General features: G+C 41.1%; 2 protein-coding genes across 5 annotated transcripts in view; one reads left to right on the top strand and one right to left on the bottom strand.

The window, feature by feature from the left end:
- The window catches only part of DEGS2 (delta 4-desaturase, sphingolipid 2), a 31,227-nt gene extending 30,282 nt beyond the window's left edge, over positions 1-945 (bottom strand). For all 3 annotated transcript variants that reach the window (XM_088166247.1, XM_088166248.1, XM_088166249.1), the window contains exon 1: positions 837-945. The gene's annotated coding sequence lies outside the window, so the exon portion shown is untranslated. The remainder of the gene's footprint in view (positions 1-836) is intronic.
- On the top strand, positions 1-25,251 carry YY1 (YY1 transcription factor). Of its 2 annotated transcripts, XM_088166246.1 has the most exons (6): positions 1-951; positions 9,938-10,100; positions 19,328-19,388; positions 21,794-21,952; positions 22,405-22,475; positions 23,051-25,251. In XM_088166246.1, the coding sequence occupies exons 1-6, from the start codon at positions 255-257 to the stop codon at positions 23,187-23,189; spliced, it is 1,290 nt and encodes a 429-aa protein (XP_088022372.1). In that variant the 5' UTR covers positions 1-254; the 3' UTR covers positions 23,190-25,251. The 2 variants fall into 2 exon arrangements, with proteins under 2 accessions (XP_088022372.1, XP_014727464.1); XM_014871978.2 differs by lacking the exon at positions 22,405-22,475 and having other exon boundaries at positions 7-951.
- Positions 25,252-25,733: the final 482 nt, after the last annotated feature.

A 25,733-nucleotide genomic window follows, 5' to 3' on the forward strand; every position in this document is an offset into this window, starting at 1 on the left:
CTGGGGTCCGCCTCGGCGGCAGCGGCGGAAGTCTCGCGAGGGAGCGCGGCCGGGATTTGGCAGTGCTGCCTCCCTCCCTCCTCCCTCCCTCCCTGCCTGTCGCTGGCTGCGAGGCGCTGGTGTTTGTGTGGAAGGGGGAGGAGGAGGAGAAGGAGGGCAGGCGAAAGGAGCCCGAGCCCCACCATCCGCCGAGGGGAGCGGACCGGAGCCCCCTCGCCGCCCGCAGAGCTCTCTCTCCCTCCCCTCGCCCCGCCATGGCCTCGGGAGACACCCTGTACATCGCCACGGACGGCTCGGAGATGCCGGCCGAGATCGTGGAGCTGCACGAGATCGAGGTGGAGACCATCCCGGTGGAGACCATTGAGACCACCGTGGTAGGCGGCGAGGAGGACGAGGAGGAGGAGGAGGAGGATGAGTGCTGCGAGGAGTGCGGCCCGCACCACCCGCCCCATCACTACCACCACCATCAGCCCATGATCGCGCTGCAGCCGCTGGTGTCGGACGGGGACCCCAGCGGGGCGGGCGGCGGCGCGGCCGGTGGCGGCGGGGGCCAGCTCCACCTGCACCACCACCACCAGGAGGTGATCCTGGTGCAGACCCGCGAGGAGGTGGTGGGGGGAGACGACTCGGACGGACTGCGGGCCGACGACGGGTTCGAGGACCAGATCCTCATCCCGGTGCCGGCCCCCGCCGGGGAGGACGAGTACATCGAGCAGACCCTGGTCACTGTGGCCGCCGCTGGCAGCAAGAGCGGAGGCGGCGGCTCCTCCTCGGCCGGCGGAGGAGGCCGCGTTAAGAAGGGCGGCAGCGGCAAGAAGAGCAGCAAGAAGAGTTACCTGAGCGGGGGAGGCGGCGGCGGGGCCGAGGGCGGCGGCGGCAGGAAATGGGAGCAGAAGCAGGTGCAGATCAAGACCCTGGAGGGGGAGTTCTCGGTCACCATGTGGGCCTCGGGTAAGTGCGCGCCGGACCCCTCCCTCTCTGGGCCGCGGGCCCCGCCGGCGGCCGCGCGGTGCGGCCGGGACAGTTTTGTTTTGAAGGGAGGCCATGTTTTGATGTGTGCGATGGGCGCCGCCATGTTCATCGCCAGGGCAAGTATGGCGGCTCCCCGAAAAGATGGCGGGGTCTGCGCTGCCGCCGCCGCTCCTGCCCGGCCGCGGCGGGGGGAAGGAGGCAAACATGGCGGCGGCCGCCAAGATGGCGGCGGCGGGGGGTGCGCGGGCGGGCGGGCGGCAGCGCCGCCGGCTCCCGGGCCAGGCCGCAATGGCGTAGTTTCTGCAGCAGGGGGAGGCGGGGTGCGGGGCGAACCTCCCCGCGCTCCCCCCGTCCCCGCCCCGCCGCCGCTCCCCGCGGGGCCCGCTCCGCGCCTGCCCCTCGCCCGCCCTCCCCTCCCCCGGCCGCCGCCGCCCTCTGTCCTCCTTCTCCCCCGTGTCCCGTCCCGCCGCCCCTCCCCGGCTCTCCGCCTGCCGTTCCGCTCCCGTCGCTCCCTCCCCGCGGCCGCTGGTGAAGCGTGTGCGCTGGGCCGTGACCGCGATGTGCGGGCGGAGACCCGCCCGCCCCGACCCCGCGGCTCCCCGGCCCGGGGATGGCGAACCCCGAAATACCGTGTACAGCTCGCCCGGGGGCCGCCCGGCCCCGGCCCGCTGCTGTGACCGGGCGGGAGGTGGGTGGGGCGTCCCCGCCTGGAGCCCGCGGTGCCGGCGAGGGGAAGCAGCTCTTCGCCCCCGCGGGTCTGCCCGCGCCTCCCGTCGGCTCGGAGGGGGCGGCCGCAAACAACCGGCCCTTCAGAGCCCGAGGGGCGCCGGGGGTGACAGCCGGGAGGGGCGGCTCCGGAGCTGACCTCCGTCCTTGGGAGCCGCGGCGAGGAAAGGGGCAATTCCTGGCTGGCGCTCGGGAACCGTCGGGCTTTTCCTCAGCTAGGTCTGAAGCTTTAAATAAGCTTTTTAAGTAGGCACAGGGAGATTCTATGTTTTTTGAGGTGTGGGGTGTTTTTTTTGTTTTTTGGGGGTTTTTTTTGGTGTGTGTGGGAGTGTCTTTTAAAGGCAGTAAAATCTTGTAAAGTGTTTAGTGTCTATGGGACTTGGAATAAAGCTGACATGCACCTGCCCTACCCACTTTATTTTTTTTCAACATTTACAAAAATGTGTTGCCGGCAGCCATGCTCTGTAGTCAGATCTCTGTCCATAAGTTACGTAAATGTGAAAAAAAGAGGTCAAATAATACCGTTCATGTAATATTTGAATTGGTGGGTGCCTTTTGTATAGTAAGTTGGGTATCTGCCTTTCATATCATAATTTTGTGCTCTTTCGAATTTTTTAGAAAGAGTCTAGTAAGCTGGAGATACTCTTGAAGCTTTGGATGTAGTGGAAAACGCTTGCACTCTGTGATGTTTGCAAATGACCAGAAGTTGTTAGAAAGGGCAGTGTAGAAGGGAAGGTGTATTGGACAGCTGCATTCTCCTGCCTGAAAAGATGGAAAACACAGTGGTATGGATTTTTACTCTCTTCTTAAATACAGGTGACTACTTTAGCAAGTTTCACAGAGTATCTGACACTATTGGCATGTCGGTTGACAGCCCAGTGAGTTTGATCTAAGTTCGTTACTTGTTGATGAAGAGGTTCCCAAATACAGTTTAGTTAGGATGGTGTTCTGTGTGCTTTTGTATCACTGTATAAAACTGAATAAATTCTCTTGCTAGTAGTTTTCTTACAACTGACCATCCAAGAAAGATAAAAGAAACTAATATAGTCTGCTGCCTTGTGGAAGCTGCTGGAGATAGCTGAAAGCAAGTGGCTGTATGACTCATGAGCTGGCAGGATACAGGACCTCGCTGAGATCAATTGACAATTTCTAGCATGCATTTGCACTCAGAAATTCAGAGTGTCTGATAGGATGCCTCTTTAGGACTGCATGCTGATTATTACTTGGCCAAAGTGAAGCATGTGTATAATCAATAAATTTGCTTCTCTTCCCACATATGCAGCTTTTATATCAGGGGTAGCCTTATTGATTTTGGTGGTTTTCTTGTTTTAGGAGCATGACCATGCAAGCTCAGTCAGAATGATACCCACTTATAATTTACTGGACATTGAATTGCATTGCTACATTTAACTCAATTATATCCATGATGCAGAAGAGTAAAGAATACCTAGTCTGACTTGACTTGCCAAAAAATACCCTTCCAAAAGCAAAATCAAATATATAGGGAAAAAGTTTGACCTCCCCTTCCTTTGCGCATGCAGACACCGCCCCACAGCTTCAAACAGCCTTGATAATGACGAGCTCAGTTGAAAGTGTTGTGAAGTTTTACCGAAAATATTGAATAGACCCTTACACCTCATATGCAGTTTATTTAATGTTACAGAGGGATCTGATGTGGTCAAATGCTGGGAATTTTTTCTTTCTTTCATTTTTCTATTTTTTTTCCTATTTTGCTTTTTTTTTTCCCTTGAAACTTCAGAGCCTGAATTGTTGGCAGAAAAATTGAAACAAAACTTGAGGTTGGGGGATATACACCCAAACCCAAAAAGCCCCCAACCTGAGTACCCCTCCAAAAACATCAAACTAAATCAACACCAAGAAAACCTAGAATCACCAGCTTGCAAAAGGGTAGTTCTAAAGTTTCCCTAAATAATCAAACTACTTAATTTTGAAGAAATATAGTAGGTTTGAATTCTGCATTTTGACATAATTAAAGATTTGCTTGCATATTGATTCAGTTGACTGTTTTAAAAGCTAAGTGAAAAGTTAATCAAAAGACAAGTGATAAATAAGGCTATGCATCAAAATAAAACAATGACCCCTATATTGCATGGCATTTTGAATTGGGAAGAAGAACACTTTGCTCACCACAGTGTGGGAAGACAATGTGAATTAATTCCTTGTTACTGTTTGCTGATGCTACTATATTGGCTTGTACAGGAGTAGTACCAAATTTAACTAATCATAAATCTTTTGCCATAAATGAGTATAACATGTCTTGTAGCACCTCTTGGAATGTGTAGAAATAATCCGTGAAATATACAGCAGTGTGACTAAAGGAGACTACTTAATCCTTGTCTTCTTATGTGGTTACTTAGAAATTGCAGTACTGTTGTTGGCAACAATTTAGACTTACCTTAGCTTCTCTTATCCCCTTGGTATCTGTGGTGATATCAAACTTGTGTCCCGTGATTGAAGTGTTTAGTTTGAAACAGGCGTGCCTTGTTCTAGTTCAGGTCAGCTTTTCAGTTCTTCAGAATACAATTATTTCTCTCTCTTCATGTGTTCATGAAAATAAAAAGCAAATGAAGGTGTATTTCTGAAGGGGTTGAAGAGGGTACATAGTGGATAGTTCAATTATGTTCCTATAGTGTATTTACTTTATAGCAAACATATGTATCAGAAAACTGCATATAGTTAATGGGGTTCTCCAAGTGAAACACCCCAGTTTGTACAAGAAAAATTGTTCTTATCAAGTGGAATTTTTATTTGTACCTTTGCTGCATTCAGCTTGAATAATTGTCTTTAGTGAGTTTTTTCAGGTTGGGTGCACAATAGTGAAGGGGGAGGGAAAGGATCGTGAGAAATTACTTTGTCAGATGGTGCTTGCAAAACTTATCCTTGCATGCAGGAACATTTGGGAAGGTGGTGCTTAAATGCTGCTTGCACCAAATGCTGGAAACTTCAAGCAATTGGGGCTTAAGTTTCAAAGGTGAAAAATGGATTAGTGTAACTACATCTCCTTCTAGGTAATGACTCTGTCAAGCTTTCAAACCTGAAATAGGTGTTGGCTTAAACTATTACTGTTAGCATAGTCTGCAAGCTAAAGGCTGAAGTAGCACAACCCATTGCCCACAGATGTTAAACTGCTCAAGTATCCCATCCCTACATAGGAAAGAAAAAGATACAGAAGTTACGTGTATGGTTTGGAAATTATTTTTGATAATACAGGAAGCCTGTGCTGTGGACCCTTACTTGGAAGCTTGGGGAGTTCATGCTAGGTTTCTAGAAGGTTCTTCAAAATCTCTTAAACTTTCAATGTCTCAAAAAATAGAAGGGTTTTTATTTTACTTCATCAGATTGCAAGGATGAGAAAAATAACCATCTGCTGTCTGACCAGTTGTCTTATGTAGTATAAATGATAGATGAGTCACTTAGTTCAGTTGTGGGCCTGTATCAAGGATGGCTGAAATGCTTTGCAATGACAGATAAGTAATGAGCTTCTTCTAAAGTTTGTTATAATGGAGGCAGAAAGTGAATCTCTAGTTTAAAATATTAAGAAGACAATCTATTTCTGACTCCGATTAAGACGATGATATAAGCTTCTGCTTTAAGTATTGAATCTGCCCTGACATTTTTCCAGTGATAAGGTAGACTGTTCTCTGCATTTGTTTTGAATGTATTTTCAGTTTGGAAAGTGAAATACATGAATGTGGTTCACCATCTAAAATAAGTCAATTAATTTGCTTCTTAGCCCACCTTCAGACTACAATCCTGTAAATTGCTGCTGGATCCTTCCGTGGGGCTCTCGAGTCACTCCTGTGCTGACCATTCAGAAGGTCATAGTGCTTCGGCACAGTCTCGTAAATGCTGAAGTCAGATGATGACTATTGATACATGCACTGGTTTTGTCAGTTCATGTCTCAGTGGTGTGAAATAAGAGATGGGTGACACAGGGAAAGAAGAACCTGTTTTCCATCTGTGTGCAAGGCACGTCAGAGGGAAAAGTAACCTAGCAGCCGTTTAGGTTAAAAAATGACATACTTTGCAAAATGGAATTTTAACATTCGGAAGTGTCTGCTAAATAACTGTATTATTTAACAAGCTAATTACAGTTCTTTGCTTCCAAACATGACCAATGAACTAATTTGCCTGAGGAGATTGCAATGTGGTAGCAATAACCAAGCTGTTTCCACAGTGCCTTGGTACTGCACAGCTGCCGAATACATCCTTTATCCTGTAATTGCTTTTCAGCTGTTCCTAAAAGCAAATGTGTTTAACTGTGATCATACTTTAAGCTTAAATGTTTTTCATCCTTTTAGTGGGTAAGTAGAATGTCTTTCAATTTGAGGAGGAAGCTGTGAGATCAGGTGTCATTGCTTTGCTACCAGGTGTATCTCCTGAGTTCCCTTTTGGACCCTCTTTTCCTCAGATAAAAACTGATTGAACAACAGTGCTCAGTTCTCCCTGCTCAGTAATTGAGGAGGAGGATGGCTTGGAGATTTGGCGATTTAGAAATGGAATATGATAAAATCAGGAATAACTGAGGAAAAATAATGACAGAGCTTATTGGGTTGAGAGTTAAGAGGGTCGTCTTAGTAAGATGAGGAGTTCCAGAGTTGTCACCTGCTACTCAAGAAATGCACAATATAATGGGATTCCAAGGTGGGTAGATTTTTCTGTGTAACAGAAGGGCTGTAAGAAATGGAGAAGGTGTGGTAGGTAATAGGAGCAAGATGTGATCAGTAAAGTCTTGGGAAGCAGATTCTACCATGTTTTGTTATTGATTTGTTGCATGGAGTTACTAGTTTTATCCCAGTAATTTTGCTTCTTCCTACTTCATTCAGTACTTGGGCTTGGTTCTCTTAAAACTTCAGGTTGTTTCACCAGTAGTCAAAAGACACAACTGGCTAAACACTGAACTTTCACTGATCTTAGTAGAAAAATGTTTGATTTAATTGCTTTGAAGGGCCTAAGTGGATCTGGTTCAATATGTGTATTGCCCATATTTAGGAGGCAGTGAGAAATGTGTAGGTGGAAGGACACTGAACATGAAGATGTGTTAGGGTATGTCCTAAAATGGTGCATAGAACAACCCAGTTTAGACTAAGTATCTATCTTAATGTAAGTTGGCATAGAGGGATGTAGGGGGAGGCCATTAAAATTGTGTTCCAAGTTCATTACAGAAAGCTGCATTGGATCTAGAAGAATAGTGCTTCAGCTGAATGCCTTATATTTGAGTCTGCTGTATTCTCAGGTGGTTTTAAGGGACAAAACAAAGTAGATCAGATAGTGTATATATAGTAGTTAATTTCCTTTTCCTGACTGGTTCCATGGTTCTGTCTGTATTTAATTTGCATGAGTGGCATCCAGAGGTGTCACTGTGATTTTAGGGTTTTGTCTGTGTTTTGCTTTGCTTTGGATGCAATATGTTTGATTTTCTTATGTTTCATGAGAGGAGAAGGGGGAAGTAATTTTCCTGTAGTGGGCATCAGGATTTGCTTGGATGCAAAAAACAACTAACAGTTAACTTGCCCGGTTTGCAGTGAGAATGATCAGTTCAGCCTAAGTGAAAGTTTGCTTGCACTTTACCCCCCAGACTTTGAGCTGCCTAGTCTGGGTTGGTAGGCCGTCACAAATAAACTAAATTTGTGCATAGAGGACATTGGTGAAGTTTTTCCATTTCCAAACTTCCTCCAAAAAAGTGGGGGGGTTTCTTTTGTGTGTTGTCATTTTATTTTCCCAATGACCTGATAATGTCACAGGATGTTCACAATGCTAAAGAGCTACTGAAGTCTACTGCTACTTTTTCAGAAATATTAGCCTAATGTAACACGTCAAGGTAACTGTTTTGCATTTCATTATTTTGGTTCAAATTTGTTTTTAGAAGTGGAGGTGTGTGTTGCTGTAGAGATGCAGTTTTTTGTTATAGGAAAATGTGGTGGTTTTTTGTTTTCATGTAAGTGTTAATATACTTAACAGTCCTTTCTCTGATGTTTTACTCTATCCATGCGATATGTTTATAGTTTTTTTGTGTTTTGATCCAGTAGTCTGGAATTAAATAGCTGTGGAATTGATTTCTATTGGCAGGCTTTTGGGAAGTAAAGCCACTGAAGGCTGGCTTTCAGTTAGGTCCTCAAATAGCAAGAAAGCACTGTAGAATAGCAAACCTTTACACTAGGCAACAAAAAAAGATCTTTTAAGAACGTATACAGAATTTCCCAGTTGACTCATGCATCTGATGTGAGGCAGGAAATGAAAACTTGTCTGTGTTGTGAATGTCATCAAACAGTGAAACTGCATGTTCTGGGTAGTTGTTGAAATGGCCACGTTGAAAGCAGCTGATCTCATTCTAGTCTACAGCATAGAGAATGTGTCACTTCTAGTTTTGCAAAAATTCGGTGCCATTCTGAGCTCCAGGTCTTTTCTCCGAATGTAGGCATTGCTACATAATCTTTCCTCAAGCTTCTGTTAGAAAGAACAAATTGTTGCCAATCTAAAGGCTTATTGACTTGAATTTGTAATTACTTCAACTGCTGTAAAACTTAACATATAATCCTCTCTTAAGGCAAATTTAATTGCTTTTTTAAAGCACTGGTAGGGACTGAAAGGTAGTGTGGTGGTGAGTGGACAACTAAAAAGATCAATAGTCAGGTTTGTAGTTAATTTTGAATTTCATGCTGCAGATAGTATTTTCTTATTTACACTTCTGTCTTTGCGGCGTTGGAGTCTGTTTTCCTCTTTCACCATGGAATATACATGAACTGCCATTTGATCTGGTGGATCAGATTAAACCTCAAACTAGCAGTAACATTTCTAGAAATAGCTCGGTGGCAAACATTAAAAGCAGGCATTACAAATTGAATAGAAATTTGTGTGTGGTATATTTCTTTTATTTGCTTGTCTTGTTCTCTCTTTCCTAGCCTAAGTTACTGAGTAATGACTAATGTTAGTTCCTGTGTCTCTGTTTAGGGAAAAAGATCCTAAAACATTTTGTCTTTTGTTTTCTGCCTTATCTTTTCCTATGTTTTTTTAATTTGTGAAATACTATTTCTGTCTTACCACCTTGTGTTTCCACTGCTTAAACAATATCTGTAAAATAAAACCTCCTGTTATTTTTGTATAGTCTCTTGTGTATAAAACGATTTCCAGAATCTGCTCCCCATACACATAGAAGGAGAAATACTGTCAAGTTCTGTTACGTTGAGCTGAGTAGTTGCAGCCATACATACATCTGTTGTCCCAGGTGTATTTGAGGGTGGAAAACAGGGTAGGTGCTGTGTCTTCCTTTCTGCTGCTGTGAGCACTGCAGTGAGGAACATAGATGGATGTTTCTGTTCTCTCATTTGTGTCTCTCAATTTCAGTTATAAAATAGCAAGAGGAGATAGAATGCACGGTATAATGTTTTCTAAGGTATGAATGTGAGGAGACAGCAACAGCAGGTCTTCCACCTGATTTCACTGCAGTTCTTGAGCACAAATTCATAGCTCTAGAGCAGAGAAAACAGCAGTATCTTAACTGGCTTAAGATCAAAGCTTTGAATAATCCCAGTCTGCTCTTTGCATAGTGGAGTGGGAAAGAGCTTAGGCTGGCCTTTGTCACAGAAGGAAGAAGCCCCCTTTGGAGAGAGACACACGATTGAGTTATTTGCTTTCTTTGAGATCTGTCTGCAGGCATTAGAAAAATTTAATTTTACAGGCAGGTGCTGAAGCCCATCAGCAGTTATTTTTAAATTTCTTGTCTCTATGACGCTTCTGTTGGAGGTCGGGGAAGTCTGAAGACTCTGAAGTAAAGATCAGTAGTCCTGACATCTTAGGGTAAGTGTCTGCTGCTCTTCTGATAGGCTTGCAAAGTTAGGGACTGCTGCTGAGTATCAGCGTGGGTATAGTGAAGATTAGTCCTGAAGAGGTTAAGGGAATTAAATATTTAGGCATTGTTTCAGGAAAAGTACATTATCTTTCAAGTGCAGCCGACATTCATAGGATCGTTCTACTAATTTCTGTATTTGCTTGTGCTTAAAGTAGATACGCATTTTCTGCTTTTTTCCTCACTCACTATATTCTATGTTCTTCAGGCTGTAACTGTATGGGTGTCTTTTTGCTCTTCACAATTAGTGTGGAAATCTGGAAATGCAGTGGATTCTTTTAAAAGTGCAGCAATAGTGAAGATGTAGCCTAATACATTTTATGCTGTTTTGAACTTCAGTATGTATTGAATTCAGTATTTTGTGTATTTCAGATGATAAAAAGGATATTGACCATGAAACAGTGGTGGAAGAGCAGATCATTGGAGAGAATTCTCCTCCAGATTACTCAGAGTACATGACAGGGAAGAAACTTCCTCCTGGTGGAATACCTGGCATTGACCTCTCAGACCCCAAGCAACTGGCTGAATTTGCTAGGTAAGTAGGAAGAAAGGTACTTTAAAATTTGGTTCTTTTCACTGGCTTAATTATGAAACTGTTAGGTGAAATAGTATATTTAGTATGGCTTATTATTCCATTTAATTATCTCCTAAAACAAGGGACTTAACACAGCATCAGCTACTCTGTTCTGAACTAAAATAACAGAATTTTATATTCGGCAGTGAATTCTTCGGTGTCTTCCAGTCCTTAGTTCCATTAGGTAAGACAGGACCTAAATACATTGCTAGATTGCATCACTCATCACTCTAGGTAACCCTGCCTGGAGATTGGATTAGATGGTCTCTAGAAGTCCCTTCCAAGCCTAACAATTCTGTGATATTACATGACAGAGTATTTCTTTCATGTGGGTAGCCTTAAATTCCTGAGAACCAAAGGATCCAGTAAGTGAAATGCTGCTTTCGGGTTGTTCAGTACAGAATAGCAAGGCTACAAGGTTTAGTTGGCAACGCCACTTCCTCTTTTTCACCTGCTACTTAAGCACAAGATCATAAATCGTGTGTCCTGCACTTTCAAGTGCCGCTGATATTGCAGTTTCTGAGTTGGTAACTATAGTGCTTGGATTTTCTCTGGTGAGTCAGAATTGCCTCTCGTTTACGTATCAATAGGCTGACCTGAGTGACAAGGTGGCTTTTACTTTCAAATGGTTGTGGAGTGACTTGCAGCGGCGCGGGGGCAGTGAAAGTGTCCGCTGGGCCAGGCTCTGGTGCCGGGTGCTCGGGGCAGCCCGTGGCCACCAGAGGGCAAGCGCGAGGCCAGCGGAGAGGCCGCTGAAGTGGCGCAGTGGGGTTGGCTCCGCTGCGCTGGCCCGGTCCCCGTGTGCTCCGCTCAGTGCAGGGGCAGCCGAGTGCGTGCTGTGCTGTGTCTCCAGGTGTGTGAGCACGGCTGCTGGCTGTCTCTGGCTGCTACTGCCAGATTTTCCCAAACTGAAAGCAAAACGTGTGTAAAGCCACATTAATTCTCATTTTTTTAGCAGCTAGCTATTCTTCAGTTGTGATACTCAGAGCAGGTGAACAGTCAAATGTTATTATCCTTACTACCTAGCAGAGAGAGAGTGTAACTTTTTGCAGGTAGTTGCTTGGTGGCAAGAACTGTTGATAAACGTTCTGGTCTGGCTTCTTGGTTAGCTGGATCTGGATATTCAGTGTGTGCATTTACTCCTGTTTCACCTTTTTGATTTTGCTGCTTTTTACAAATTTTGTCCTGTTACTCTGTGGTGTGTTTGTGCTGGGGAAATAGCAGCACGGCCTCATCCCACAATTACTTTCACTAAAGCTATTGAACAATGAATTTTGAAGGCTCCTAGTAAAATACTTCTGCAGGGCTTGCTTCCTCCTTCAGGGTGTCTGATCTGGAAATGTATAAAAGCACATCACAAACAGCTGAAAACAGGGTTCATCTGAAATGTTGCGTGGTTCCAGCTATTGATACTCTCCTTTTATGTTTTACTATCATTTATCAAAGTTACTGTACTTTTCTCTGGGACCTGCTGAGGAGTTCCTACAAGTTTTTATGAAAGGAAATGTTTTAAGTGATACTCTTGAGTGTTCCAATTCTAAGCTGTTCTTTACATATTTTTACTCGTGTGTTTAGAGTGGTGTTCTCCATTCCTTTAAAACATGTTAAAACCTCTAGTTCTGTTACACACTGAAGTACTGAATAACTGTCTTTTGTTAGGAAGTAGAAATAGTTTCTTGCCGAGAATTCTCCATGCAAATATTGAATATTTTTTTACTTCAGGTTGAGTTGAATGCTTGAAATGGTTGTCAGGATTTGGGCTTCTTGAAGTGACCAGGCTGCTTCTACGAGATGTATCTGCCTATTGCTGAATATTATAAAATGTTTTAGTTAGGTTTCTTTTGAGAAAATAATGACTGCTGGCAGTATTTTAAAATTATTAGTTTTCTATATTTATAGTAGAATGTTCTAAGTCCCAGAGATGGAATTTGTAGCAGGTAGTGGAAAGATTCAGTTTGTGTACAGCCTCTTTTCTCACAGCAGATAGAATGTAATTGGTTTCAGTCAGAAGATGAATGCATGCTGGTAGAGGAAGCACCTTGTGTGGATATCACCTTTAGAAATATCCCCAAGTTGCTCAAAACCTGGGGAACATTGTTCTCATAGCTTAATTGTAGATACATGAGAATTTAATGCATTTTCTAAGCAAGGTTATTTCATTTCTTGGTCAGAATTGATGACTGTCAAACTTTCACTCATGCCTAGTTGTATGTTATATCTTAAATTATTGTGTTCGTTTATTCTTCTGAGACTGGAGAGTAGGGGTGTGTTAGAATTTGAATATTTCTTGTTAAGGTCTTGCCCTCTAGCACTGAAGCATGTTGAAGGGACTCCTTAGCTAATAAGATGGATTCAAGAACTGATATTTGCAGACTGCTGTTCAATTGTCTTGTTGACCTTGCTGTGTGCAGTATCACTAGGAACTTTGTGTGGTAAGCTGGAAGAAAAAACTGGGTTTACATGGCTGGAATCGGCTTTGGAGGTTCAAGGAGTACAGTTTTTCATGCTGAAAGAATGTGTTTGTTTAGTATAAAGTTCTCTGAAATTGTCAAGCATTGCTCATTGCTTTATAGTTCAGAAGTTCAAAATTCTCAGCTGTATTCTGAAAACTTTTAGCAGCATATGAAGTTGAAAATTGCTTCTAAACTTAAGTAGCTTCATGTGCTGTAAAGTTTTAAATTACACATTTGTATTTAGATTAACTGAAAAAAAGAATTATGATAGTCCACATATGAGGAAGTGTGAACTGGCAAGTAGAATTGTATGCTAAGTGCATTGTGTGTGGTTGAGAGAAAGTTATGTAGGGTTGCTTTTTGGTTTTCGTTAAAGTAGGAAGGAATCTCATAATACATTTGTAGAAATTACCTCCTCTGAACTAGGTTAGATCCACTGTTTATAACAAATGCAGCTTATTTTGATTAAGGATAAATTGATTTGAAATACTTGCATTGATTATTAGGAGCAAAGTTCTGATGTTAACCTTAAACAGAAAAAGCTTGAATTCTAGCGGTAGTAGATTCTGAGCAAGGTTCTGGTATTCTGATCATGATCTAATTAGGGAAAGATAATGCATTGCCAAACCTGATGTTTGAAGTTGTAGCTCTGCAGTCCTTTAAAAAAAGAATTCAGAACTGTAGTAATTGAGCATCTGCAGTGGCCACCAGTGCTCAGAGCTCGGTGGCTCTGGCAGAGCGATGTCTCTTGCTACACAGTTGTCTTTCACTGCCTGGTTTGGAGCATATGTCATTGAGTCATGTAGTAGGAATCTGAATCCTTTAACTGGAACTCTGACAGTTTTCCTGGAAAAGCTCTTATGCATTCTATGAGTCCATTGAAAACATTGTGAATAAATAGGCTGTGTCAGAACATCATCGTGTTCAGTAATGCACAGATGACTGACCATAAGTTACACCTGGCTGACAGTATATCACTTTTTACAGATTACTTTATTCTGTTTTACGAGTCTTGACTTTTCTCTAGCATGCTTTAAAAATGCAATAATAAAGAAAAAGGTGAAATTCTCTTGGGCAGTCATATCAGAATGTGAAGTGTTAATTGTCAATGATCTGTGCAGAAGGACAGAACCTAATAAATTACCATGTTTTCATTTGATGCCTTTGACTGGGAAACTGGAAATCCCTTCAAGTGGAGTAAAATACTTCATCCAAATCGAAATTGATGACAGCTCAGTAGTTAGCTGTGAAGAAAGCATAGCTGCTTCGTAGTGAAAACTTAGGAAGGTAGCAGGGATATTTCTAGAATGTGCATATGGCAAATTCCCTCAAAGCAAAAAGAAGGACGTTCCTGGTTGCCCTCTCCCTCCCTCTTGTCCTCCAAATACATGACTGAACTGGCTGAAGACAGCAGACCACAGACATTGGTAAAACAAAGAAATAAGAAGGAATATCCCCTAGCTGGAAAATGGGCACAGCAATGGGTCCTGGTGGTAAAAACTTTATTCTTTGTGGTTTTATTTTCTGCTGATCTTGGTATATTTTCTGAAGGAGACCCAATGTGAGGACTGGCCTTCCTTTCTATCCACTTTCCAAACCTATAGAAAACAAAGGACAGGAAACTGTGTTAGAGTTTGAAATTGGACACCCTTCTTAGAAGTGACAAAGCCTTCTGGTCATCCAGATTTATGACTTAGGCCTCTTTATAAGCTGTATGCTTTTGTGTTGGTTTGTTCTTGTTACAGAGAAACTTAAAGGGCAATAAAGTGTCAATTTACTCAGTATTTTTCTAGGGGAGGGGAGATCTGCTCTGTGCCACACTGCACGGATTGCTGTCCCTGTTTACATATATGATATTCCTCATAACTGGAACAAACGTAATAATAATTTTTGCCAGAATTGTGGAGTGCAAGAACTTCTTATGGCAGTTTTCTTCCTAACTGTGACTGAAGCAGGTAAGATACTGGCTGTTCTTGAGTTGTATGTAGATGTATTCCTAGGACACCTTGTGCCACTCCTCTTTCATCTTGTTTGTCCAAAAGCCAGTCTAGCCAGTTCCAGGAGTTGTTCAGCACAAATAAACGCTTGCAGTAGCACAGGACTGTGACGCTCAAGTTGGTTCTGCTCAGCAGGGCAGTGCAAGGGGAATGGCAGAATGAGGGGAACGGTTCCAGTAACTCTGCTGAGAGAGAATCATTTCCTCCACCTCTGACTGTTCCTCGGGAGGTGGAGGGGGGGTGGCCATCAGCACAGGTGAATGTCATTGCTGGTCATCAGAGACCCCTAGGATGTGTTAAAGGAGTTGCCTGAGAGAGAAAAGCTATTGAGTTTAGCTTTATGAGCAGAGGGAGCAGAAAGGAGCTGAGAACTTAGAACTCTTTAGCAGTGGCAAAAAAGGGAGATTATAGAGCCAGGGGGAAATTCTGTACTGTTATTTGAATTATACTTCTTTTCTGCCCAGCTTTAACACCATTTCTATGGCTGACTTTTAAAATTGCATCAATTGACAAGTCTATAGGTTATGGAATTTGACAGGGATTTGGGATGGGGATCAGAGTTCTCTTAGGGTGAAGTACTCTCAGTTCAGCTGTGTAGATGAAAGAAGTAGTTAGATTTAACTTTAAGATATCACACAGTGACAATATTGCTTGCTTTATTTTGAGAAACTGAGTGGTTTAATACCTGTGATTGCACTCAGTCTTCCTTTATGCATGGATAAGGGAGCAAGCTTCTATGCAGCTCGTTCTGTAAAGCTCTTGGGTTGCACACATTCCTGCTCCCTCTGCTGTCATCTCCCTCCACTCTCCCAGTGCAAGTTAAGATGTAGCCTTTAATTGCAGTGTCCCAATGATTTGATCCAAAAGGTGCCCTTCCTGATTTTCAGTTAATTGATTTGCAGTTGCTTCTCCTAGGCGCAATGCATGTAAACTCACCGAATTTTGGTCTTGCCGTGTAAATTGACTTTCTGCAAAGGCAACTGTTTCTGAAGTTCCACCCCAGTATTAATGTGTGTGTCTGTAGTTGTGTTAAATAGTGATATTTGTTAGAGTTCTGTTTTTGATTAATGTTTCAGGCTAAGAAAACTTGGATGGAGCTGGTAGAGATGCTCTACTGGGTGGGAGCCAAAAGTCTTAACCACCACCAGCAAGAGCTACCTGCACCAGTGTAATTAAGATCAACAGCACAGATTCTAGTCTGGTCTCCTTTTGCAGAAAGTTAATTTTAAAGTAAGACCAAAATCTTTTTTTTTATAATATATTGGATATGTAAGTCTTTAAATTCTTTGAGGGATTGTCCATGTGGCTTCTGCAGCTTTGTGAGCAAGATGACATTTTTTGACACTATGATCTACTGTGCCTGTGGTATTCATGCCCTCATGCCCTTTAATCCAGGTGTACAAAGGGCCCAGCAGCTTCCTTCTGCCTATGGCACTGAGATACAACCTGGACACCAGTTGCCATCTCTTCTTTTACACTGTCTGCTGCTGTTTTGTTGATAAGCCTGGTTAGCTATGGAACCCTGTGCATAAGCACAGTCTTGTTCCACATTTTAGGCTTAGCTTGCTGTGTTTCCATGAAAAATGAGAATATGTAAAATTGCTAATTTTTTAACTGAACTTTTTTGTCATTTGTGTCCAAATGTTCAAGTATAGTACTGGGCTGATACTGCTCAATTTAAAAACAAAGCCTGAATATTAAAAAGTCCTGGATGGACATTTCATGTTCTATGCCTGCTCAGACACTGAACTGAAAAATGTAAGGTGTATGTTGATGCTGCAGTCCGTCCCATCAAGTTCACCTGCAATTGTTTCCTCAAGCTCCCTTACAGCCTGTTAGAGATGACACTGTTGGCAGCATTTCTTTCTCAAAGATTGACTTAATACCAGAGGTAAGATACAAGAGTCAGGAAGAGGATTTAACACAAAGGGTGAAAATGCAGGCACTGCCCATTAAAGCTATTTGCCACATCTCTTGTTAGCAATTCTCTTGGTCTAGTCACTCTCTTTACAGGTGGCCAATTAAGACTTTGGAGCAATATCATTCTGATCATGTCCGGGACACAGATCTCAGACCTAGGAATTTTTTTTACTTCATTATTTTGGGGCTGGGGGATGACTCGGCCAACATTTAACAGGTTGATTGAATTAGGAGGAGGTGTTTTGGCACCAGCTTTGTCTCCTAAGGATGTTTGTTCTCTAATGGAATTAAATTATGACACTGTTCTCTCATGTCCCATCTTGTCAAATCATTCTTCTGTGACCATTTTAACAATTACAGATGCTCATTTCTGTGCATTTTCCTGTGTTTTTAAAATCGCAGAGACCTAATATGGAGAATCCCATGCTAAAGGCAATTAAAAGTTTTCTGTAGGGGTACTGTAAAGACGGCTTTTGTGTGTATGTGTTTTCCTACAGCCTCACTACCTGTAGTACTATTGACTCTGGAACCTCACTGGAGAGTGCAGTCAGTTAATCCCAATCACTTATTTGGAGTTAGGTATTTTAATACTTTATGCAAAGAGACTGTGCAGAGAGTTAACTAAAAACAGCACAACCATTCTGTATTCCAGTTGGATTATATAAATTAAGTCTAATCAATAAGGTCAACTGAGTTGGTCTGTATTCTTGAAAAAAATACTTACAATGAAAATTAGGATTATGAGGAGACTGCTGTACAGGAGCAGATGAGTTTGCTGTGTTCAGAATGTTTCTGCCCTTCAGTTGATGAAATCTTAGTTGTGCTGCTGGTTGTGATGCACAAGAAGAGCTTTGTCAACACAAATACCTTACACCCATTTGCAAGCCCCTATTAATATCTGTAAATTTGTTTGTAACCCTGCAGGAGACTGTAGTGTTCTTCAGGTTAGCTCTGTTAAGCTAAGTGTAGTCTGGAGATGCTGAGGCAAACAAGGGTTTCCCAAGTGCCCACTTAGAGAAAAGAACAAAAGCAACCTGTAAATCCTTGGGGTTTAGTGTTGTCTGTGAAGTGGCTGTCAGTGCTTTAGTCTGTAGATGTTCACTTGAACTGTGCTACATCTGCAGTACTGAAAGGACTCAGAGTGAGGGACAGAGCCATAGAAGACTTGTCCATCACATATCATTCCACTGGCAGTTGCAAGATGATTTTCCTGGGTCTTCAGGACTTGAGGGAATTTTTCCACTGCTCTTGTCTTAATTCTCCCTCTTCTCTCAGCAGTCCATGTGAAAGAAACAGCTGAAAGCAGATTTCAGCCGAAAGAGTGTTACAGTACCAAAGAAGTCTGGACTCTGCTAGCAAAAGCCAAATGCTTTTGTGGTCAGAATAGAGGCATTTTAGTTTATTTTCCCTATAGCTCTTGGGAAGTTTTTGAGTGTTAAGAGTTGCTGTTTAGCTATTCTCATATAAATTAATAAAAAGGGATGTAAAAAATTACATATATGCATTGCTTGGCAATCCCTTCTCCCAAAATTGTTCTTTTATATCACTTGCCAGGAACAGAACTCATGCGGGTTAAAGCTGTCATGGATAGCAACAGGCACTTTTCCTTCCTAACATTAAGAAGAGTGATTCTGGTAATTCCAATTATTTTGTTAATTTCAAGCTACTCATTCTATTTGAGGGTACTCACTCTATTTGTGCTAGGGTACACCACACCACCTTGACTTACAGATACAATACACAGCCACTTTGTCACACAGAGCTGTCATGTGCTGTTTTGCAGGAAAAGGAGTTCAGTAACCCACATGAACAGACTAGCTCTGCTTCCACAGCAACATTAGGGAATATGCAAAATCTCATTGCTTACCTAAGGGAATCTCAGCTGTATGGGGATCAGTTTATTTACACCTGCCTACCACTATAGTTAGATGGAGATAAACCTTTTCTTTTTAATTTTTTGAAGACAGCACCAGAGGTTTGAGAAATAAAGACAGCTGAAACTGCAGTGCACTTCTCCAGAATCACATCTGGCTCTTCTGACTTTCTGACAGGTGGTTGTTATAACACAGTTGTAAGATTTTGTACAGAGTCTTTACTTTGTGTGAAACAGATCTCACACATACAAGCAGTAGTTTGCTGGTCTCCTTATGTAGCAGTAGAGATTAGTGGCACCCATAAAATAATAATGAAGATCCCTGTCAGTGACCTAGAGTAAATTGGTGATTGCTTGTCAGTTGCCAGGAGTGGAATCCGTGTGCACAATAGCTTAAAGAAAGAATAATTACCGTTTCTGTGGTTGAAATGGATGTCTACATTGTCTGTGTAGTTTCCACAACTTGCCTGATTCTGCTTTCCCTGCTTCTGTAGAGTTTTCTTTAGAAGTCTTGTGTAATGAAAATTCTGCAGAATGATTGAAGTTTTACTCCTTCATGTCTTGCTGCATGAAGAGGGAGTGAAGCTAAATAGGCCACATGGGTACTGGCACAACAAAAATGGAGTTTTCAAACAAAACCTCCTAATTGCAATTAGCATATGTCAGGAAAAAAAAATCTCAATTTTCACATATTCAGAGGATTAAGAAGATAGTATTAAATGCCTTATTCTGTATTTGAGAGGTCCTTCTGGAAAAGCAGAGCATTCCAAATGCTGAATTATGCTGGTAATATTTTTATGAAGGTTTTGAAAATGTTTAAGTGAATACCACTGATACATGTAATACTGGGGGATAAAATGTGCTCATTATGTAGACACTTAGGGGAGAGGAGCAGTCTACTAAATGTGTTTCTACTAACATTTTGTTATTTTTTTTATCTTTAAGAATGAAACCAAGAAAAATTAAAGAAGATGATGCTCCACGAACGATAGCTTGTCCTCACAAAGTAAGTGAAGTGCTCAGCTTCTGAGTAGATAGTAATTTGTAGATCAGAATTTTGTATTGATGTTTTCTCTTGAGAATGAATAACTAAAATATCTTGCTGTTAATAGTATACACTCTGTTAAATATATTTTAGTTGTCATTTTCTAGAGGCTTCCTTTAAAACTTTTCACTGAATAATATATTATTCCCATTCCTTGTCTTAAGGTTAGTGCATCCCTAATCTTCTGGTAACCATGATGCACAGTCCCTAACATGCTGGTTTTACTGTTGTGATTTCCCGACACCCAAGAATACATACTTGAAAGAATGTTCTGAAAGCTGTTCAAAGTACGTTCCTAAGATCTATATATCCTCTGCTTGGAAACTATGACAGATTTGGAGTCTAGATCAGGAATCAGCAATTTATGGTGCAGATGCCAAAGTCAGCTTTATTGGAAGACTCTGAATTACATTCCACAGAGCTGGAAAGTGCATCAGCATGAAAGAGAGAGGCAGGCATCTTGGAGATATGATTCTGATCCACTGGTAGCAAGGAAGCTTCTTTCTTGAATAAATGTTGCCAGTCACCTAGATTGGTAGGCTGTGGCTTTACTGTATTATCCAGCTTTTGTTGTGCTTCTTTTAGCTGACTTAGTGTGTAACAAAAAAAGACAAACACAATCTTGCTGACTTCTGGTCTAGATAAGTGTGAGCCTAAACAAATAATCAGGGCAGATAGCTGTTGGAATTACCCATTAGAGAGCATGAATAGAAGGCTACTTTCTGGCAGCCATAGTGTAAGGAATTTTCTGAATTCCTCTTTGTGCTTATATTGATTTCCAATTCTCCACATTCTAAAAGTGCCATGTTTTTTTGTAATACAGTATGCAGAGATACAGGAACAATTACTTTTTACTGAGGAATGTTACCTTTGTTTCTTTGATTTACTTTTTCATAGCCTCAACTTCATCTAAACGGCGGGGGGGAGGAATGTTCTGTCCTTCCATTTTCTATCTTGTAGTGTTTGTAGGCTTTATGCATTTATGAATTCATTGTAACAAAAGAAAAATATTGTAGCTGTATCAGCTGCTCTCAGAGGCAAGAAGGGACTTTGAAATAAATGCAAAAAAAAGTTGATGGTCTGTTTACTTTGGTGCTGCTTTGCCCCACCCAGTTCCGCTATGTACCACGAATGGTGGCACAATACTTCAAACTTACCCAAAGAGGTTCTAGTGCCTGAAGAGAGAACTCCTGAAAGTGACATTTCACCCTTTTTGTAAGAAACAAAACATATTTAAATGTATTTGTTTAGGAAAAAAAAGAAGCCTGCAGAATTTAAGATTAGCGATTTAATGGTCCTTTAGATAAATTTTATGCCTCATACCACAGTGATGTTGGCAGACCAGTTTTATAAAAGTTTAAACAGCAGCACTTGTAGTACAAATAGGATTTATGATTATTAATAGGATTTTATGTGGGATTTTGAACCTCGATGAAGACATAGAGCCCCGGGTCACTGCTGGCTTAAGTGTACTGTGGAATCAAAAGTAGTATTCCTCTGTCAATGCAGGGTTGACCCCTGGGTTAAGACTTTTGATGTTGTACCTGAGTTAATGTATCTTCTGCTTTTGGACTGAGTTGGGACTAACTCAGGCTGTAGTCCCATTTTATTTGTCTCCCCAGTATCAGTTTGTAGGTTTAAACTGCAGCAGCAGTGGCACTCTGTCTCAAGGTGTAGTGATCAGTCTGCTGCTGCCAGTTTGGACAAGGTAGTTCCTGTAAGTTGCTGTGTGCTGGAAACCCTCTTGCTCCATTTGCTCTCAGAAATGAGGAGGGCAGAGAAGGGAGAGGACAGAATGTTGGGAGATGGTGTACATACCAGTTGCTAGAGAATAATCTGTGGTATATTAGAGACTATATAATATATTGTCTTACTGTAGTTCTCAGAATATAGCACTTTGAAGAGTATACCATAAGTATCCATAAACTCTCCTTCTGTCTTGTTTTTTTGTTGGATTTTTGTTTTGTGTTTGTTTTTTCTCCTGAAACCTGTTAAGCGCTTTTGTTTGGCTTATTCATTTGCTTCTGTCAGAGCTGCATCTTTTCCATGAGACTATCCTATTATTCTTTTAACTGCACATGGCTCATAATACTGAGTGAGAGGAAAGAGTTTAGGATTTTTTTTTGTTTGGGATTGGGTTTAGGTTTGGGTTTTTTTTGTTTTTTTTTTTTTGGTCAGCTTTTCAAATGATTAGTTTTCTTGTATTGCTTTTTTAAAAGTAAATGTAAGGGATGTTCTTTTCAGGGCCAACTCTTAAGAAAGTATTCAGGATATAAAAGCATTTTAACTACTTGTACTGTAGCAGATTAAACCTTCTTTATGAGAACTAGCTTATCTACTAATTGAGTTTCACTGTTCTTTTTAAGGGCTGCACAAAGATGTTCAGGGACAACTCTGCCATGAGGAAGCATCTGCATACTCATGGCCCTCGAGTACACGTATGTGCAGAGTGTGGCAAGGCCTTTGTGGAGAGCTCGAAACTAAAGCGGCATCAGCTAGTTCACACTGGAGAGAAGCCCTTTCAGGTATTGGTCACCTGCAGGCATGAGTGCCACCACTTCATCTGGGAACTCTGGAGACTGTAGCTGTAACCTGGCTTCCACAGGACTTGGGCATACTAGGGCTTTTCTAAAATCAAACAAGGCACTCGAAAAACTGGGAGTCCCCTTTAGTTAATTAGGCTGTCATTTAATTATTTACATGGACTTCTCTTAGAAATTGGCAAATTTGATGTACATGGGAGATACCTTTCAAAATATGATGTAAAGTTGTCCTCTTTAAAAATGAGGTCTGCAGTTACTAGAGAAGTAAGAAAATGTCTCTTTCTCCTCACCATCTCTTCAGTTTAGCATTTGAGGGCAACTGACACTTGGGGCTGTTTGCTCAGTTACCTCAGGGTACTAATTTTCAGTAGGGATTATTAATCAGTGTTCAACAATATGATGGGGTCACTGAATCTCTTTCCATTTATATGGAGTCAAGTGGACTTCTGCCACCAGAGGTCCCCTGCCCTCTTCATATGATACTGCCTGTAAATCTTTATTCTTAGTCTTGAGCATATATGTCTTCCCCAAAACACACTTAAGATATATGGGGGTTTTTTTGTTGTTGATTATTTTCTATAATAAATTATTTGCGAAATTTGATTTGCAGTTCTCAGGCATTCAATTGGATGCATACACTGAATATTCTGTGTGGTAAATAAAAGTATTTAACACTAAATGTGATGTCACTTTTATATCAAGCCCACTATAAAAGTAAAGGAGGTAAAATGAGAAAATCTTTGCAAATCATCACTCAAAGGGGAAAGTACTGATGTAAAATCCTGTTTTGGTTTTGTTATATAGTGTAGGTACTGTTTCACATGTAGAGAAGGTATTTTTAGTGGAAGTGCTTGATTGCTTTCAAGCTGAAGGTCATTTATTTCCCTCTTTGAAAATAGATATGCTATTGTATATTTAGTGTATACTGAAGTATTGCAGGTTTTAGTGCAGTTCACAGCTTCACCCATAACGATCTTCAGCCTCTGGCTTTATTGTTTGTGCAGTCTTAAGGAAGACTTTTTCTGATCAGTGATGGAGTTGAGTTCCACTAGCTAACAGACTTTCTTTTCCTTCCACCAGTGTACGTTTGAAGGATGTGGAAAGCGTTTTTCACTGGACTTCAATTTACGCACACACGTGCGAATTCACACTGGCGACAGGCCCTACGTTTGCCCGTTTGACGGCTGCAATAAGAAGTTTGCGCAATCAACCAACCTGAAATCTCACATCTTAACACACGCTAAGGCCAAAAACAACCAGTGAAAGTTTGAGGAGAACATTCTTGAACTCAAAGCATCTTACAGGAAAATCAATTGGAAAGAAATACGCCTCCCCTTTGTATATTGTTTCTAGGAAAGAATTTTAAAAAAAGAACCCTACAAACCTAAAGGACGTGTTTTGATAAGTAGTAAATAAAAAGCAAAAAAAAACCACACAGAAAACTTTAAGGTGACATTGCTACGATGCTCCACCTTGATCTGTAACCCCGTTTCAAGAACACGGTGTTTTGTAAAGTGTGGCCCCAACCAGACGGGTCAGCTCATGAACTTGCATCAGAAAAGACAATTCTTTATACAACAGTGCTAAAATTGGACTTCTTTTCACATTCTTATAAATATGAAGCTCACCTGTTGCTTACAATTTTTTTTAATTTTGTATTTTCCAAGTGTGCATATTGTACACTTTTTGGGGATATGCGTAGTAATGCTATGTGTGATTTTCTGGAGGTTGATAACTTGCTTGCGGTAGATTTTCTTTAAAAGAATGGGCAGTTACATGCATACTTCAAAAGTATTTTCCTGTAAAGAAAAAAAAAGTTATATAGGTTTTGTTTGCTATCTTAATTTTGGTTGTATTCTTTGATGTTAACACATTTTGTATAATTGTATCGTATAGCTGTAATGAAATCATGTAGTATCAAATATTAGATGTGATTTAATAGTGTTAATCAATTTAAACCCATTTTAGTCACTTTTTTTGGAGAAATACTGCCAGATGCTGATGTTCAGTGTAATTTCTTTGCCTGTTCAGTTACGGAAAGTGGTGCTCAGTTGTAGAATGTATTGTACAGGCACTGACCGTTTATTAACACCTGATAATATGTACATCCCCCATGTAATAGAAAGGACAACAATAAAACAGTAGTCCTAAAGAAAGAATCTGGCAGAAAATGATCTGTAAGCGCAGTCAATTCTTTTGTTGTCCAGAGCAGTTCTAGTTCCTCTTGACCTCCCAGAAATTGGAAGCTAAATAAACTCAAGTTTCCTTTACTTTGCATTCAATTACAGTGATTTGTGATGCAGTTAAGTTAATGCCACATCAGGTGGCTTTATCAACGTAATATCTCAACAGAATTGCTGACTGTAATTCTGGTTTTGAGTGACCTAGACTTCCATTAACTGGAACCGTGGATTTGGAGACTTGGCAGTGTAGTGGGGAGTGTTCTGTGTGCCTGGACAGCAACTAGGTAAAACAGTACAGGAAATAACTAAATGGAAACCTTTATTTAGTCAAGGTAAGGAGTGTTGGTGGTTTAAATGCAGTAACAGTAGAAAGTGGAGGAATGGTAGGGTTTGGGTGATCATACCAGGAAAAAAAAAGAAACTGTTTCTTCTTTTGGCTAACTTGTTTGAGTGTAATGATAAAAATTCTTGGAACCTTATTGGGCACCTTTTGTTTCAAAATAAGAACTTAAAGTTCTAAGAGAACTAGATGGAGTTGAGTTTTGATGGTCTAACTAAGAGTGGTTACTTCTCATTTGTTCAAGTGTTCAAAGAAAACTTAGCAGATACTATAGTAAAATGTGACAGATTAATAAACAGAAGGAAATGCAGAGAAATGCATAAGTTATTTTTAGAGGCATGTAACATATTTTAATGCAGTAAAAAGTGTTGTTAATCTTTTTCTGAATTCTGTTCTTAAAAGGTTCATCAAAGTTTTCATTGCTAATACTATAAAACTTAATTTTGAGTCCAGTGTTGGTGGTAGTGGCAAAAACATGGGTAATAAACTGCACTTAAGACCAAGGGAATTTTTATCCATACATCAGTTAATCTGAACACTGCAACTCTAGTCTGAGGTTATTAGGGGTAGAAAGAAGGTTGGGACATTTAATTGTAAAGTATGCTTTAGAATTTTGGCAGTATTTTTTCTTTTATATATAAGCAGTTTTTGAACAGGACAATATACTGAAACTTGTATAGTTATAGTTAAATTAAATTCTGTATACAGTTAAATTAGTGTCTATTCTTTTTGGAAGGAAATAAAATTAATTCAGTCTAGTTCTAATTGACCTTATATTTTTTCTTTAGCAGTATCTGTGATGGTGTTAGGCTTACACGGAAGTTTGCATTCCTTTGTCATAAAGTCATTTGTTGAATTGCAAGGTGTCAGTACTTCATCCTTGAACATGCATTAGGGACTGAACTATGTTACCTTGAACATACATTTGAGACTAAGCTGTGTTAAATATTGATTTGAGGATCAACTGGCAACTGTAACTGTTATTGCCTCTGGTTATACTGCATCTGATTACAGAGAGACATTTCCATCTAGGCCTCAAATCAGTAGCACTCAATATACTCCTCTGAGTGTAAGTAGCAACACTCAGTAGCTTGAAAGGTCTTCCTTTTTAAGTACTTAATTCCATATTGGGTATGAATAAATACTAGCATTGAGCAGCTGCTATAACTTGTTTAAGTTTTTAAAGTATAATTGGCACACCTTGCTCTTAAAACATCCTGCTTAATTGATTCCAGAGTTT

The sequence above is a fragment of the Sturnus vulgaris genome, chromosome 6 (assembly GCF_052056855.1).
Source record: "Sturnus vulgaris isolate bStuVul1 chromosome 6, bStuVul1.hap1, whole genome shotgun sequence".
Lineage (NCBI taxonomy): Eukaryota > Metazoa > Chordata > Aves > Passeriformes > Sturnidae > Sturnus > Sturnus vulgaris.